The sequence below is a fragment of the Grammomys surdaster genome, unplaced genomic scaffold (genome assembly GCF_004785775.1).
Source record: "Grammomys surdaster isolate TR1022 unplaced genomic scaffold, NIH_TR_1.0 125216, whole genome shotgun sequence".
Taxonomy (NCBI): domain Eukaryota; kingdom Metazoa; phylum Chordata; class Mammalia; order Rodentia; family Muridae; genus Grammomys; species Grammomys surdaster.
Genome location: NW_021620106.1, coordinates 532,488 through 547,530, shown reverse-complemented (window position 1 = coordinate 547,530; position 15,043 = coordinate 532,488). Strand labels below are relative to the sequence as shown.

At 41.5% G+C, this 15,043-nt stretch overlaps 1 protein-coding gene across 1 annotated transcript in view; it reads left to right on the top strand.

Annotated features, from left to right (window-relative positions):
- Positions 1–236: 236 nt before the first annotated feature.
- The window catches only part of Smarcc1 (SWI/SNF related, matrix associated, actin dependent regulator of chromatin subfamily c member 1), a 96,275-nt gene continuing 81,468 nt past the window's right edge, over positions 237–15,043 (top strand). Inside the window, exons 1-4 of the mRNA XM_028785369.1 lie at positions 237–484; positions 3,636–3,755; positions 7,075–7,160; positions 12,939–13,020. Coding sequence (XP_028641202.1) covers positions 293–484; positions 3,636–3,755; positions 7,075–7,160; positions 12,939–13,020 — 480 coding nt within the window. The 5' untranslated portion in view covers positions 237–292. The remainder of the gene's footprint in view (positions 485–3,635; positions 3,756–7,074; positions 7,161–12,938; positions 13,021–15,043) is intronic.

Below are 15,043 nucleotides of genomic sequence, written 5' to 3'. Positions count from 1 at the left end.
ACTAAGAGCAAAGGCTGGAGCTCAGTCCTGAGAGACCAGAGGAAAAGGCGCGCAGCCTCTTTCTGTAGCGGACGACTGGCGTGCTGCGCATGCGTACGACCGCTCTTAGCGCCTGTCCGTTGCAGCTCCAGGGTCCAGAAGGGGCGTGTCCGCGCCTCGGCACCGGAAGAGGGTTGGTTGGGCGGGGCTAGAAGGAGGAGGAGGTAGTATCTGCGCGCGCGCGCGCGGGTGCGAACGGGAAACGCCGCGAGGGCCAGGCTAGGCCGGGCGGTAGACACGACGGACGGTGACTATGGCCGCGACAGCGGGTGGCGGTCCGGGAGCAGCAGCAGGCGCTGTGGGTGCAGGGGGTGCGGCGGCGGCCTCCGGGCTGGCTGTGTACCGGAGGAAGGACGGGGGCCCGGCCAGCAAGTTTTGGGAGAGCCCGGACACGGTGTCCCAGCTAGATTCGGTGCGAGTCTGGCTGGGCAAGCACTACAAGAAGGTGGGTTCGCGCGCGCCCATGGGGACCGAGGAGCCACGCGACGGGGGCTGATGGTGGCTGCTGGCTTCTCAAGCCTCGGGCTGCCCCTCCCCCCCTCCGCGCGCCACGAGGGACAACAAAGGCCGGCTCGGCGCTTGCCACGCCCCCGCGGGCGACTCTAGGCACGCGGCGATCTGGCCCAGCTGCTGGCTCTCAGGGGCCCACGCACTCGCGTGGGAAGTCCCAGCTCGCTCGCTCTTAAGTGCAGAAGAGGTAGAGCTGGACAGAGTCGTAGAGCGTGTGTTTCTGTTCTTTTGTTAGCTGCCTTAGGTGTGGGAACAAAGAGCCCATCTTAATAAAAGTATCTTTAAGTTTTGTTTAGAGACCAGTTGTTAAGCGGGTAGGTAACTCAGGACTTGCTACCCTGTGTGGATTCGTAGGGGACCTTGGATGACTGACCTTGTGGATTAATGTAGGTTTAAACCTTGCATTGTAGGGTTGATTCAGGACTATTAAAAGTGTTGGTTTTCTACTTCATTGTACTTTAGGTGACGTGTAAAGATGTGAGTACAATTGAAAGCTCAGTTCATATCTATATTTTTTGTAGTGTTAATCATGTTTTTTAAAAACTCGTGTTTCCCGTGCTTTTGAATGCAAATTCTGCTGAGTCAGTTGTTTTACGAAGTTGTGAATTAACCCTTTGTTAATACTTTAAAAAATTGCATCTATTTATTTTTGGAGGGGTGCACCCAGCTCCTGTTTGCATGTCAACTTAAGCAAATTGATTCTCCTCTAACACCATACGGGTCCAGGAATTGAACTTAGGTTGTGAGGCTTGTAACAAGTGCTTTTACCAGCGTGTATCCACCTCACTGGCCCCAATAATACCTCTAGTAAAATTTCACCTTTATATAAATGTTGAAGAATGACTCCCTTAGTTGATAAAATGAAACAGCCAAAACACTTCCTCTGCTCTTAAAATCAGTAGTAGTGGTTACCCCATTGAGGACCTAGAATGGATGTTGAGATTTGCCATCGTGAAGATGCAACTCCATGTTCTGTCTCATAGTTGACATGTAACTGCCTCATCTTGCTTAATAGTTGTTTATTGTTTGTTGAATGAATGAAAAGTTAAACTAGGACCTAGTATTTAAATCGGTTTGTTGAGTGTTTGCTTAGCATGGGTTAGGTCCAGAGTTTGAACTCCAGCACCACATTAAAACCAGGCATTGGTAGCTCTTACTGCAGTCTTTTTTTTTTTTTTTTTTTGGTTTTTCGAGACAGGGTCTCTCTGTGTAGTCCTGGCTGTCCTGGAACTCACTCTGTAGACCAGGCTGGCCTCGAACTCAGAAATCCACCTGCCTCTGCCTCCCAAGTGCTGGGATTAAAGGCGTGCGCCACCACTGCCCGGCTACTGCAGTCTTTTGAGAGGTGTAAGCAAGAAGATCAGAAGTTCAAGGCCATCTTTGTTACCTAAGAAACTCAAGGCAAACCTAGACTACTAGTGGAGACCCTGTCCTAAAAAACTAAAGGACAAACTAGTCTGAACCATTTCACTCAGTGTCTGCAGCTTAGTGAAGCCTATTTGTGTCTGACAGAGACCTTGGGTTGCTTTGGTAATAAACTGGTGCTTTCAGAAGTGATCATGTCTCTAAGACTTTGAAGTCAGAAATAGAGTTGACTTACTTCTGCTTGGTGTATACTAAACTTTGTCCTCTTTCTCCTCTACCTTCTCTCCCTTGTTTCTGAAACAAGGTCTCACTATGTAGACCAGGCTAACCTCAAACTTAGAAAGATCTGCCTGCCTGTCTTCTGCCGAGGATTGTAGGCATGTGCCACTGCACTGGTTTACTAGTCACTTCTATTGCATTTTACAGTTTATTTAGAACATATAAATTTAAAGGTTTCTTTGTGTGTATCACGTGCATGTGGATGTCCACAGAGGCCAGAAGAGGGCATCTAATTCGGTGAAACGAGGTAAAAGCAGTTGTAACCTGCATGGTATGGGTACTGGGAACCGAACTCTAGTCTTTGGGAAGAGCAGCAAGCATTCTTATCTTCTGAGCCATCGTCAGCACTAGAACAGAAATTTAAATATCAGCAATTAATATGAAACAAATGAGACATGGAAGGTCTCTTTCTTTCTGCCTGGCCCACATAAGACTTCACTTCAAAAGACCAAAAATCACTGTACTCAGAAGCCCTAAAACTCCCTTTGTTGGCTAGAATGGTCGTCAGTTCCTTGCAGACCTGCCTTTCAAGTCTAGAGTTTTGGGATTATGAGGATGAGCCACAATAGTGGGCTCAAATTAAAAAAAAAAAAAAAGTTAAATTTGTTCTTAATTTATATGTGTGGGTATTTTGCCTGCATGCATATCTCTACCAAAGTTTGCCTGGTGTATGTGTAAGCTAGAAGAGCGCTTTGGGTCATCAGGAATTAGCATGGCTTTGAGCTGCCGTGTGAGTGCTGGGAATCAAACCTGGACACTCTGGAAAAGCAGCCATGCACTCAAGTGCTGAGCCATCCCTCCAGCTCTATCAAAGGTTCTGCAGTTAATTCATTAGTTACACCTCCTTTGTCATGAAACTACTTCCTGTCTTTACCATTGGCTTGCCTTTTTTAAAATGATTAATTCATTTTTATCTGCATTGTTGTTTAATCTGCATGTATGTCTCTGTGAGGGTGTTGGATCCTCTATTACTGTAGTTGCAGTTGTGAGCTGTCATGTGGGTGCTGGAAATTGAACAAGGGTACTTTGGAAGAACAGTGAGTACTCTTAACCACTGAGCCATCGCTCCAGCCCAGTTAGTCTTTTTTGTGTGGTTGCTTATGGGTGCTTTTCCTACATGTATGTCTGTGTACCCCATACATAACTGGTATCCTCAGGCCTGGAGAGGTCATGGGATCTCCAACTGGAGTTACAGACATTTCTGAACTGCCATTTGGGTAAGAGCATTTACTCATAATTGCTAAGCCATCTCTTTAGCATTTATGATCTGCCTTTAAGTATGTACATGTACTATTTTTATGATTCTTTACAGTGGAGAATGAACTTTATACACCTAAAATGTGGTATAGTGCCATTACTTAGTAGGTACTAGGAACTAATGTAGTGTAGCTTTCTCTCCAGCATTAGCTGTACCAGGTTTTGAATGTGTCTTTATCTTGCAGTATGTTCATGCGGATGCTCCTACCAATAAAACACTGGCTGGATTGGTGGTGCAGCTTCTACAGTTCCAAGAAGATGCCTTTGGGAAGCATGTCACCAACCCAGCTTTCACCAAACTACCTGTAAGTGGGTGAACTTGTTAGCAGCTTCAGTTTCTGTACTTTTAGGTGTCACTTAGAGTTGATTTCCCTTACTGTTGCCAGGCAGTATAGGAGTGGAGGGAACAACTTGTACAGAGGAGGTGCGTGTTTGTTTGTTTGTGAGACATCACACAGAACCCAGGGCTGTCCTGGAGCCGTCTATATTAGAGGCAGGCTGTGAACTGTTCTTTGGCCTTCACTTCTTGAGCTGAGGTCATAGGCTATGCTGTCATTTTCAGCTTAGTGGTAGAATTCTAGTGGGCTATGCCATTTAATGTCTTCTATGTTCTGCGACAATCACAGAGCAGTAATATTTTTCTGTTAGGGTTGCTCTCGGCTGTGCTGTCTATACTGATACTTGTCTGTTAGAGGTGTGTGTGTGTTAATTGAAATTTTAAGTTTATTTACTTGTGTGTGCTTGTATGTGTTTGGACACATGCCTGCCATAATAGCATGAGGCCAGACCAACTCCCAGGAGTCGGATTTTTCCACCACGTGGGGCACAGGGAACAAACTCAAGTCACCAGGCTTGGTAGCAAGCACCTTGACTTTCTGCCTTCTCTGCCATGTGAAGTATGTAAATGAATTTCTGCAGAAGAGAACAGTGAACAAGATGAGTGTCCTCAGCAGTCAGAGAACTGTAGTATTCTAGTGGAGAGCCACAGCAAGAGCATGCTTGTACGGAATTGGAGACATCTTTTCTTTCTGGTTTTTGAGCCTAGGGCCTTGTGCATATACTTCTAAAATTAAATAAAGGGACAGTGAGGTGGCTGAGCAGATGAAAGCACGTGCTACCCTGCTTGATAACCCAGAATTCCAACTCTGGAACTGCACGGTGACAGAAAAGCGCACTCTCTTAAGTCATCCTGTTATGTTTACTCTTGTGCTGTATCGCTTGTGTTCCTTACCACAAAATAAGTAAATACAGTGTTTTCCTTTTTTCTTTCTTTCTTTCTTTCTTTTTCTTTTCTTTTTTCTTTTTTCTTTTTTTTTTCTAGACAGGGTTTCTCTGTGTAGCCCTGGCTGTCCTGGAACTCACTCTGTAGACCAGGCTGGCCTCGAACTCAGAAATCTGCCTGCCTCTGCCTCCCAAGTGCTGGGATCAAAGGTGTGCGCTACCACCGCCTGGCTAAATACAGTGTTTTATCTTTCGAATTTCTCAATGTTCATAGCCCTTGCTGTCCTGGACTTACTCAGTAGACCAGGCTGGCCTGCAACTCACAGAGATCTGCCTGCCTATGCCTCCCAAGTGCTGAAATTAAAGTCATGCACCACCATTTCCAGCTAATAAATACAAATTTTATCAATTAAATTTTTTTTCTTTCTTTTGGTTTGTTTGTTTAGTTGTTTTGGGTTTTTTTTTTTTTAGTCAGTTTCTCTATGTAGCCTTGGCTGTCCTGTAACGTACTCTGTTGGCCATGCTGGCCGTGAGTTCAACGATTATGCCTTTGTGTCTCTGCCTCATATGTACTCATACATGAAATAAATAAATCTTAAAAAAAAATTGTCTGTCACCATGCTCAGTTAATACAATTTTTTCATGACTATTAATTTTTATTTATCTATATGTGTGCTTCTATGTGTGTTATGCACATGGTGCATGTGTGTATATGCAGGCAAAATGCCATATACATAAAATAAACCTACAATATATCTATAGCAGCATAATACTTAGTATATTTTATCACATGTTACATGATTTAGAGTAAAATCTGTGCATCTATAAAATACTTTTTGTTTCTGAGACAGTCTCTAGCTCTGGCTGTTCTAGAATAAAGCTTTTTACTTGGTTTTGTTTTTTAAAGTCTGGTATAAAGATAGATACCTTTACCTTTAATCCCAGCACTTGGGAGGCTGAGGCAGTTGGATCTCTGAATTCAGGGCCAGCCTGGTCAATATAGTAGTGAGCCCCAGGACAGCCAGAGCTACTTAGAAACAAAAACAAAGAAGATATTTATTTTTAAAATACGATTCTCATTCCTTTGTTATTCCTAATTCTGAATATCTAAGTGTCGTCACCCAAAATGACAGGATAGGGTGCTTTGGACATGGAAGCCATTATTTACTAAGGGTTGACTGATTACAGGAGAATATTTTTAGTCATAAACTATAATTAAAAATAATTCATGGCTGAGGGCCAGACAACCAGATGTTTCTTTTCCTCTCAAAATTGAAATTAACATTTTCTCAAATGAAAGATTTTTCTGGTTTGTGATTCTGTAAAAGGAAATTGCATGAGAAGGATAATTAACAGCATTGATACTTTATTTTTCGTTTGTTTTTATTATTTTGAGACAGTTTGTGTTTGAATTCAGTCTAAATCAGGCTGGCCTCAGATCTTCTTGCCTCTGCCTTGAGTGCTGGATTAAAGGTGTGCACCATCACTAGGTTCTCCCCACCCCGCGCCAACTATTTTTTTACTTTTAAGACTTTTTAAAATTCTTAATTATTTTGTATATCTGTGTGTCTGAGTGTAGGTTTGTGTGCTTGATTGCAGGGTTTGTAGAAGTCAGGAGAGCCTCAGACCCCTAGAATTAGAGTGTTAGATAGTTGAGTCGCCACTTGTGTGTTGGTAACCTCAAGTGCTGAGCCATCTTTCCAGCCTAGTAAATGTGATTTGATTTTATTTGTTCATTTATTTATTTTTGTTTATTTGAAATAGGATTTCACACTGCCCAGCTGTAAATATAATTTTAAAGCTGGAGGAAAACCCCTTTCTTTTAGCTTGTTATGGTAGCTCATTCCTCTGTTTCTTCAGTACTTATGAGATGGAGGCAGAAAGATTAAAAGTTGAAAGTCAGTCTTGGCTACAGTGCTCATTTGAGACCAACATGAGCTACATGAGAGCCTATTTTTAAAAAACAGAAGCTGGGCAGTGGTGGTGCACGCCTTTAATTCTAGCACTCGGGAAGCAGAGGCAGGTGAGTTTCTAAGTTTTAGGCCAGTGTGGTCTACAGAGTGAGTTCCAAGATAACCAGGGCTACATGAGAGAAACCCTGTTTCAAAAAAACAAAAATAAATAAGATAAAAATAAAAAATAGCACTGTGAGCTAGACCTTGTGGTTCAAGTATATAATCCAGGTTACTAGGAGGCTGAAGTAAAAGTTTTTAAGGCTTCCTTGGACTATAGAGTAAGCTTGAGATTAGCCAAGGTGTCTGAAAACTAGACTTCAAAAGGAGGCCTGGCAGTACAGTTGACTGGTAGAGCACTTTTCTTGCTGATAGGAGTCTTTACATTTCAAGTATAACATGATGTTATTGAAACATTTTCTTATTCTCTTGTGCAATTTGTGGTTTGTAGGCAAAATGTTTCATGGATTTCAAAGCTGGAGGCACCTTGTGTCACATTCTTGGAGCTGCTTACAAGTATAAAAACGAACAGGGGTGGTAAGTTTTTAATTCATTTTCGTGTTTTGATATGATGATGATTCTTGATATGAGATCATATTTTTTTTATGTAGGGGGTTCTGTAAGAATATTGGTGTTAATGGCAAGGTAAGGCTTTTTTTTTTTTAATTTTTTCACTATTTCACTTTTTAAAAGACTTTCTCAAGATCGTAGTTTCAGTCAGGTGTGGTGGTAGGAACCTCTTTCATCCCAGCACTTGAGGCAGAGGCAGGCAGATTTCTGTGAGTCTGTAACAACCCCCTCAGAAAACATCTAAAACTAAATGGTTTTTATTAGGAAAATAGTATGTTTCATTTTTTGTGTACTAGGGATTGAATTGAGGGCCCCATGCATGCTAAGAATTTGTCCTGCTATATATCCCTAGCTACAAGGAAATTATCTGTATACACACACTTGTGGTAGTTTTGTTGTTTATTTTTGTTGTTGTTTTGAGATGGAGTCTCTAGTTGCCTCAGCTGTCCTAAAGCCTACGATGTAGACCAGACTGGGTTGAGTGGGAATCCCTGGTAATTTAATTGCATATTTGTGAAGAGATTGTACAACTTAATTTTCAGAATTGGAGTGCTAAGAGATTTATCTTTCAGGATGTGGCAAAAATTTCTTTTTTTTTTTTTTTTTAAAGATTTATTTATTTATTTATTTATTTATTTATTTTATTAGTACACTGTCGCTGTCTTCGGATACACCAGAAGAGGGCATCCAATCTCATTACGGATGGTTATGAGCCACCATGTGGTTGCTGGGATTTGAACTCAGGACCTCTGGAAGAGCAGTCAGTGCTCTTAACCGCTGAGCCATCTCTCCAGCCCGTGGCAAAAATTTCTTAGTAACTTGGTTTTCTTCTGAAGGATAGAGTTAACTTCTTTTTTTAAAAAAAATCTTGGACTAGAGGGATGACTCGGGTTAAGAATACTGACTGCTCTTTCAGAGGTCCTGAGTTCAATTCCTAGCAACCACATGGTGGCTCACAACCATCTGTAATAGGGATTCAATACTCTATTCTGATGTGTCTGAAGACAGCTATAGTGTACTCGTATAAATAAATCTTTTTTTAAAAAATCTTACCTTGGAGTTGGGAATTTAGCTCAGTGGTAGAGCGCTTGCCTAGCAAGTGCAAGGCCCTGGGTTCGGTCTCCAGCTCTCGGAGGTGGGGGTGTGGGGGTGGGATCTTACCTTAAAAGATTTATTACATTTTGGGGTTGGAGTAATGGCTCAGCAGTTAAGAGCACTGACTGCTCTTCCAGAGGTCCTGAGTTCAATTCCCAGTAACTACATGGGGACTCACAGCCATCTATAATGGGATCTGACGCCCTCTTCTGGTGTGTCTGAAGATAGCAACAGTATACTCACATACATAAATGTAATGTTCTCTTCTGGCATGCAGGTATACGTATGTGCAAATAGCGCACTCAGATACATAAAATACATGTTTAAAACATTTATTTTATATATCTACATGTGGGCATGTGCCTGCGATGGTACATTTGTGGAGGGCAGAAGACAATCTGTGGGAGTCAGTTCTTTTCCACCACATGGATTCAGGGATTGAACTCCATGTTTTGATTTTGGGTTCTTAGGAGATGGACATAGTTGAAGACTGAGTGCTGGTGTGAGGTTGAGTTTTTCTGAGGCAGAGTGTCTCACTATGTAGCTCTGGCTGACCTAAAACTCCTCCCTATATGTACCAGTCTGGCTTGAAACTCAAAAGATACATGCCCACTACTGCCTCCAGAGTGCTGGCATTACACTGCCATACACTGCCAGTGCTGGCTTTTTATTATCCAACTCTAGGCAGCTTTCATGGTATGATTTTGTTTTTCTTGGGTGAGTCTTTGATGCTGCCCACCCCTTGTAGATAATTCCACATCTGGGCTATTGTAAATAGGATTGAAGTAAAAATGAGTGCTGCTATTGTATTGACATATATACCCAGTATACTGGGCATATATCCAGTAATGACATATGTATAGCTTGCTGTATGTTTATTTTTAATTTTTTGAGGAGCTATACCATCCTGGTTGTTGGTTTGTTTTTGTTTTTGTTTTTTTTTTTTTGTTGTTGTTGTTAACCTGATACAAGCTAGAGTTATCTGAAAAAAGGGAACCTTCCTTGAGAAAATACCTCTATTTTATTGGCCTATAGTAAGCCTGTAGGGCATTTTTTTTTTTTTTTTAAATTGATGAGGAAAGGCCCAGCTCACTTTGGGGGCAGTCCGTAGGGAACTGAGAAAGCCATAGAGAATAAGCCATGGTCTCAGCTTCAGTTCCTCCATTAATTTCCCTGATGATGGACTCTTAACCTTGAACCAAGCTAAAACATATACTACTTTGAACTCATTATATCCTTTTCTCTTTACTGCTGGGGACTCATCATGCTATGGTCTTGAGCATGCTACCTAGTGCCCTACTGGTAAGCCACACCCCTCTCCCCTCTCTGCTTAAAAAATATATTTTTAAAGTTGCTAGTCTGTCTGTGTCTGTCTCCCTCCCCCCCCCTCCCCGCCCCTCCCCCCCTCCCCCCCGCCCCCCCCCTCTCTCTCTCTCTCTCTCTCTCTCTCTGTAGACTAGGCTGGCATTGAACTTAAACCACCATGACAGTATTGAAAAGTCGGGATATAGTCCTGAGCTACCAGGTTCAGCCTCATTAACATTTCTGCCAATGATTTAAAAGAGTTCTGTTTCTCAAGTATCCCATTATTTTTTTCTCTTTTATACTCTTTGTAACTAAGATGATCAAGTTTCATTCTGTTGCTGTGTCTTAGTTACCATTATATATCTCTGTGAAGAGACAACATGACTAAGGCAGCTCTTATAAAGAAAACATTTTTTTTGTTTTGTTTTGTTTTGTTTTTTTTCGAGACAGGCTTTCTCTGTGCAGCCCTGGCTGTCCTGGAACTCACTCTGTAGACCAGGCTGGCCTCGAACTCGGAGATCCGCCTGCCCCTGCCTCCCAAGTGCTGGGATCAAAGGCGTGCGCCACCACTGCCCGGCTCAGTTATTTATACTAACCTTATCAGGTATATTTAATCTGTATTTTTCAAAAAAGTGCTCAAAGATGTCTGTCAAGGTACTGGTTTATAATCTCAGCACATGAAGTAGAAGGCAGGATGATCAGGTGTTTAAGGATAGGCCAAATGGTGATTTTGAAGCCAGCTTGGAACATAAAAAATTCATTTCCAGAAAAACAGTTCTCTAGATTGTCATGTCCCGTGAGGAGTGGTCACCGCAACTTGTCTTTCTAGCACCAAGATAGTTTAGATCTTTTTTTTTTTTTTTGGTTTTTCGAGACAGGGTTTCTCTGTGTAGCCCTGGCTGTCCTGGAACTCACTCTGTAGACCAGGCTGGCCTCGAACTCAGAAATCCGCCTGCCTCTGCCCCCCAAGTGCTGGGATTAAAGGCGTGCGCCACCACCGCCCGGCAGATCTTTTAAGTAATATGTCTGCTAATAGCATACTTTAAATGCTGCTTTCTTATTTAATCTAGGCTGTAAAATACAATGTAACAAAGATTCAAAACAACCTTCCTATTCCTTTTTTTTAATCTTGTAATTATATTTATGTACAGAGAACTTAATGTACATTTTTTAAACCCAGTTTAGTGGTGAGTTCTTTAGCCTTAGCCTTTTCCAGCTTGGCAATGTGAACCATCGACTTAGGACCCAGGATGTTGCCTCCCCAGTGGATGGCTTTTTGCTGCTGTAGCCTGAGGCCATTTGACGAAGCCTGTTAGATCTCTTGGGCTGGATGTCTTGCCCAATGCTGAAGTCTTGGGCCTTATCTCATACCTATAGCTGAAAGTAACTTTTTGGGTGCTCAAGTATGATAGATCTGTCTCTTTCCCTGTGCAAGCAAATACCTGTTTCCAGGATGTGTCTCTAGATTTTTTTCTACACTTTGTTTCTCTAAATTAACCCACCCTTTGGATTTTAAGGTCTCTTATCTTAAAGCATTATCATTGGAAATTCCTTATTGATTTTAATCTCTAGCACCACCCATTTTTAGTGAATTTTGTGCTTTGCCTTTTAAAGCCTGACTGTAGAATCTTCCATGGATCTACTTTTACAGTAGCTGTTTCCTGGGATAAAATGCTGTCTGTGAGGACTCTTCCATCATTGTTTCCTGCATTAACTTTTCAGACACTGGAGATACATAGATGGAATTTGCTGGAATTTAGAAAATAGTTTTAACATGGTTTGTTGAAAATTACCGTTTTAATTTTATTTTTTATTTATGTATATGTATTTATTTTGGGGTTATGTATATAGGGTCTCTGGGGGGGTGTATGTACATGTGAGTGTAGGTACTGATAGAGGCCTGAAGAGAGCAACAGATCCTTTTGAGCTGGAGTTACAGGCAGTTGGGAGTCACCTGATGTGGGAGTGGAAGCTGTCCTGAGAGATTAGCATCTTCCTAATTTCATCTTAGATTTAGATTTCATCTTCCTTTGGGGAGTTGTAAATGATTTTTTTCTCTGACTTCCACACACGTGCTGTGGCACCCATTTGTGTGTGTCATACTTTCTGTCTTGTAAAATAACTAAAATTCCTTTTTTTTTTTTTTTCTGAGATAGGGTTTTTTGTTGTTCTTGGTTTTGATTTTTGTAGTGTTAGCTGGCCTGAAACTCACAGAGATTGGCTTGCCTCTGCCTCCTTAGTACTGTGATTAAAGGTATGTACTACCATGCCCAGCAACGCATATACAAAATCCTTTTGTGTATGTTCGTGGGTGACCAAGCCAGCTCAGTCAGTCAACAGGTTCTCCAGCGCAGGAGTGAGGATTAAAAACAAAAAAGACAATTAGACAACATTGTAGCACGACCCCAGCCAGTTCTGAGGCAGATTTATTTTTTCCCAAGTCTGCTTTTATACCATTACATGCAAGTGATAAGGTCAAGCAGTACAATAAGTACACAAATTTAAGGAACAAGCAAGGCAATAAAGTCCCTAGATCACTGTGATCACTGTTCCTCAGGGCTTAAATGGATGACCAAGATATCTCAGCCTACTTCCCGGTCCTAGCTGAAAGTCATATTCATTAGTGAAGCCTACTGCTTTGCTCTATCCTAAAATTAGATTCCTGCCTGTAATTAACTTCCTCGCCCTGGCCCAATGTCAGATTCCTGCCAGGTGGCCCCCAAAAACTCGCCACACCTTGCACAGGCATGATCCATGTAGAAGTAAGAGGACAACTTTTGGAGTCAGTTGAGATGGAACTCAGGTTCTCAGCCTTATCCGCTTATCAGTATCTTTACTGCCAATTTGCCAGCGATAAACAATATGGCTTTAAAAAACAAACAAACATTCCATGTTTGCATATGTGATTCCCTGTCATTAAATCTGTGGAATAGCATTACTTCACATTTTTTCCCTTGTAATGGCAGGGGTTGAAGAATCCAGTCTCTTTTATATGCTAGGCAAGCATTCTATCACAAACTATGTCCCCAGCCTTGTGAACTACTTTTCTATATTATGTAATCTTAGACTGAAGGAAAATAGGAATTCATGACATTGGTACTTCGTTTTGACTGGGGTGTGTCTTTAAAAGAAATTTTAACCAATTTTTAACTTGTTTGTCTGTGTATAGGTCAGAGGACAACTTGGGAATCTGTTCTTCCACTGTGGATTCTGTGGATGAGTCATCTTTGGGGCTAGCTTAGTTTCTAAGTCTTTTAAATTCATTTAAGTTAAATTCCATAATCCAATTTCCACTTGTTTAAGACTGAAGATGAACTTAGTAAAGCTTTTTTTTTTCTCTGTTAGGCGGAGATTTGATCTTCAGAATCCATCCCGAATGGATCGTAACGTTGAAATGTTCATGAACATTGAGAAAACTTTGGTACAGGTAAGTTGGAGACTTAGGCCTTGTTGTCCCTGTCCCACTCCTCTCCTTTGCCTCAGTCTTTCCTCTTTCCCTTCTATCATGTTGTAGATAGGGCGTCTTTAGTCCCAGGTTGGCCTAACAATTCTACCTCAGTAGCCCCTATTCCTAAATTTAAAATCTATTAGTCACTTTAATATGCTTCTAATTCTAAGACTGTATTAGATTACAAAAGATAAAGGAGAGGACTTTGTTGAAATACATAAGTTTATTGTTTTTATGTGTTTTGGGATTAGAGCTGTAATTGATCTGGTCATTTAAGACAGATAAGTGTCAATACCAAAATTTTTTTTTCTTACTTTTGAGACAGTGTCTCTTTTAGTCCTGACTTTCCTGAAACTCAATATATAAACTAGAACTAGGCTGACCTAGAACTCACATGTAGACCAGGCTGCCCTTGAACTCAGAGATTCTTCTTTCTGTTGGATTAAAGGCATATGTGATATTTCTCTTTATTTGCTTCATTTATTATTATTATTATTACTGTTTATTTTTATTTATATGAGTACACTGTAGCCATCTTCAGACACACCCCAGAAGAGTGCATCAGATCGTATTATAGATGGTTGTCAGCAACCGTGTGGTTGCTGGGAATTGAACTCAGGACCTTCCGAAGAACAGTCAGTGCTCTTAACTGCTGAGCTGTCTCTCCAGCCCCTTCATTAATTAATTAATTTATTTATTTATTTATTTTTAAAGATCTATTTATTTTATTTATGAGTACACTGTAGCTGTCTTCAGACACACCAGAAGAGGGCATCAAATCTCATTACAGATGGTTGTGAGCCACCATGTGGTTGCTGGGAATTGAACTCAGGACCTCTGGAAGAGCAGTCAGTGCTTTTAGCCACTGAGCCATCTCTCCAGCCCCCACAGCCCCTTCATTTATTATTTGAATCATTTTTCTCACGTGGAAGCCCTAGAGTGCGTGGAACCGTAGAGCATTGGGATCCTCTTGTCTCTGCCTCCCGAGTGCTGAGGGTAAATAGGTGCATACACTGCCACAGCCTGTCATTTGTGTTCTGCTTCTCTGTACTATATGCACTCTTTTTTTTTTTTTTTTAAATAATCAGAATTTTTTTATTTTATTTATATGAGTACACTGTAGCTATCTTCAAACACACACCAGAAGACTGCATTTGATCCCACTACAGATGGTTGTGAGCCACCCTGTGGTTGCTGGGAATTGAACTCAGGACCTCTCGAAGAGCAGTCAGTGCTCTTAACCACTGAGCCATCTCTCCAGCCCCCACTATATGCACTCTTGATGATGTTGACTTTATTATTTTTACTTTATTTTGTTCCCTGGTTGTATAATAAATACCTACTATTTCTCAACTGGATCATAATTTGAATGTAAGAATGGTTAAATTTTTGTTTCTGAGTTTTTGGTTTTGTTTTTTCCCTTTTTTGACGGGGAGTGGTGTTATGGTACTGAGGTTGGAATCTAGAGCCAGGCAAGGACTGTACCATTGGTAGATGTTTCCACCTCATGGTTTGCTGGTGTTGCTGGAGTTGTTTGTTTGTTTGTTTGTTTTGATTTGGAGACAGTTTCTCTGTATAGTCCTGGCTGTCCTGGAACTCACTCTGTAGACTAGGTTAGCTTAGATCTGCCTGCCTCTGCCTCCCAGTTGTTGGGATTAGAGGCGTGCGCCACCACTGCCTGGTTTGAAATTAATTATTTTTATGTATCTACACAGTGTGTAATTATGGGCACATGTGCCATGTCGTGTGTAGAGGGGAGGGACAGCTGGTGGAGTAAGTTCTTTCTCCTCTCTCTTGTGTGGTGCTGGGGATTGAACTCGGGTTCATGGGCTTGGACAGCGGACATTTCATCACACTAGACTAGCTCTGAGTAAAAGCTTTTAGTTTATGTATGAATGTGGTCTGTGTGTCTGTGTATCATGTATGCGCAGTGCATACCGAGGTCAGAAGATGGCACTGATTCCCTGTAACTGGAATGAGATGCCATGTGGGTACTGACAGT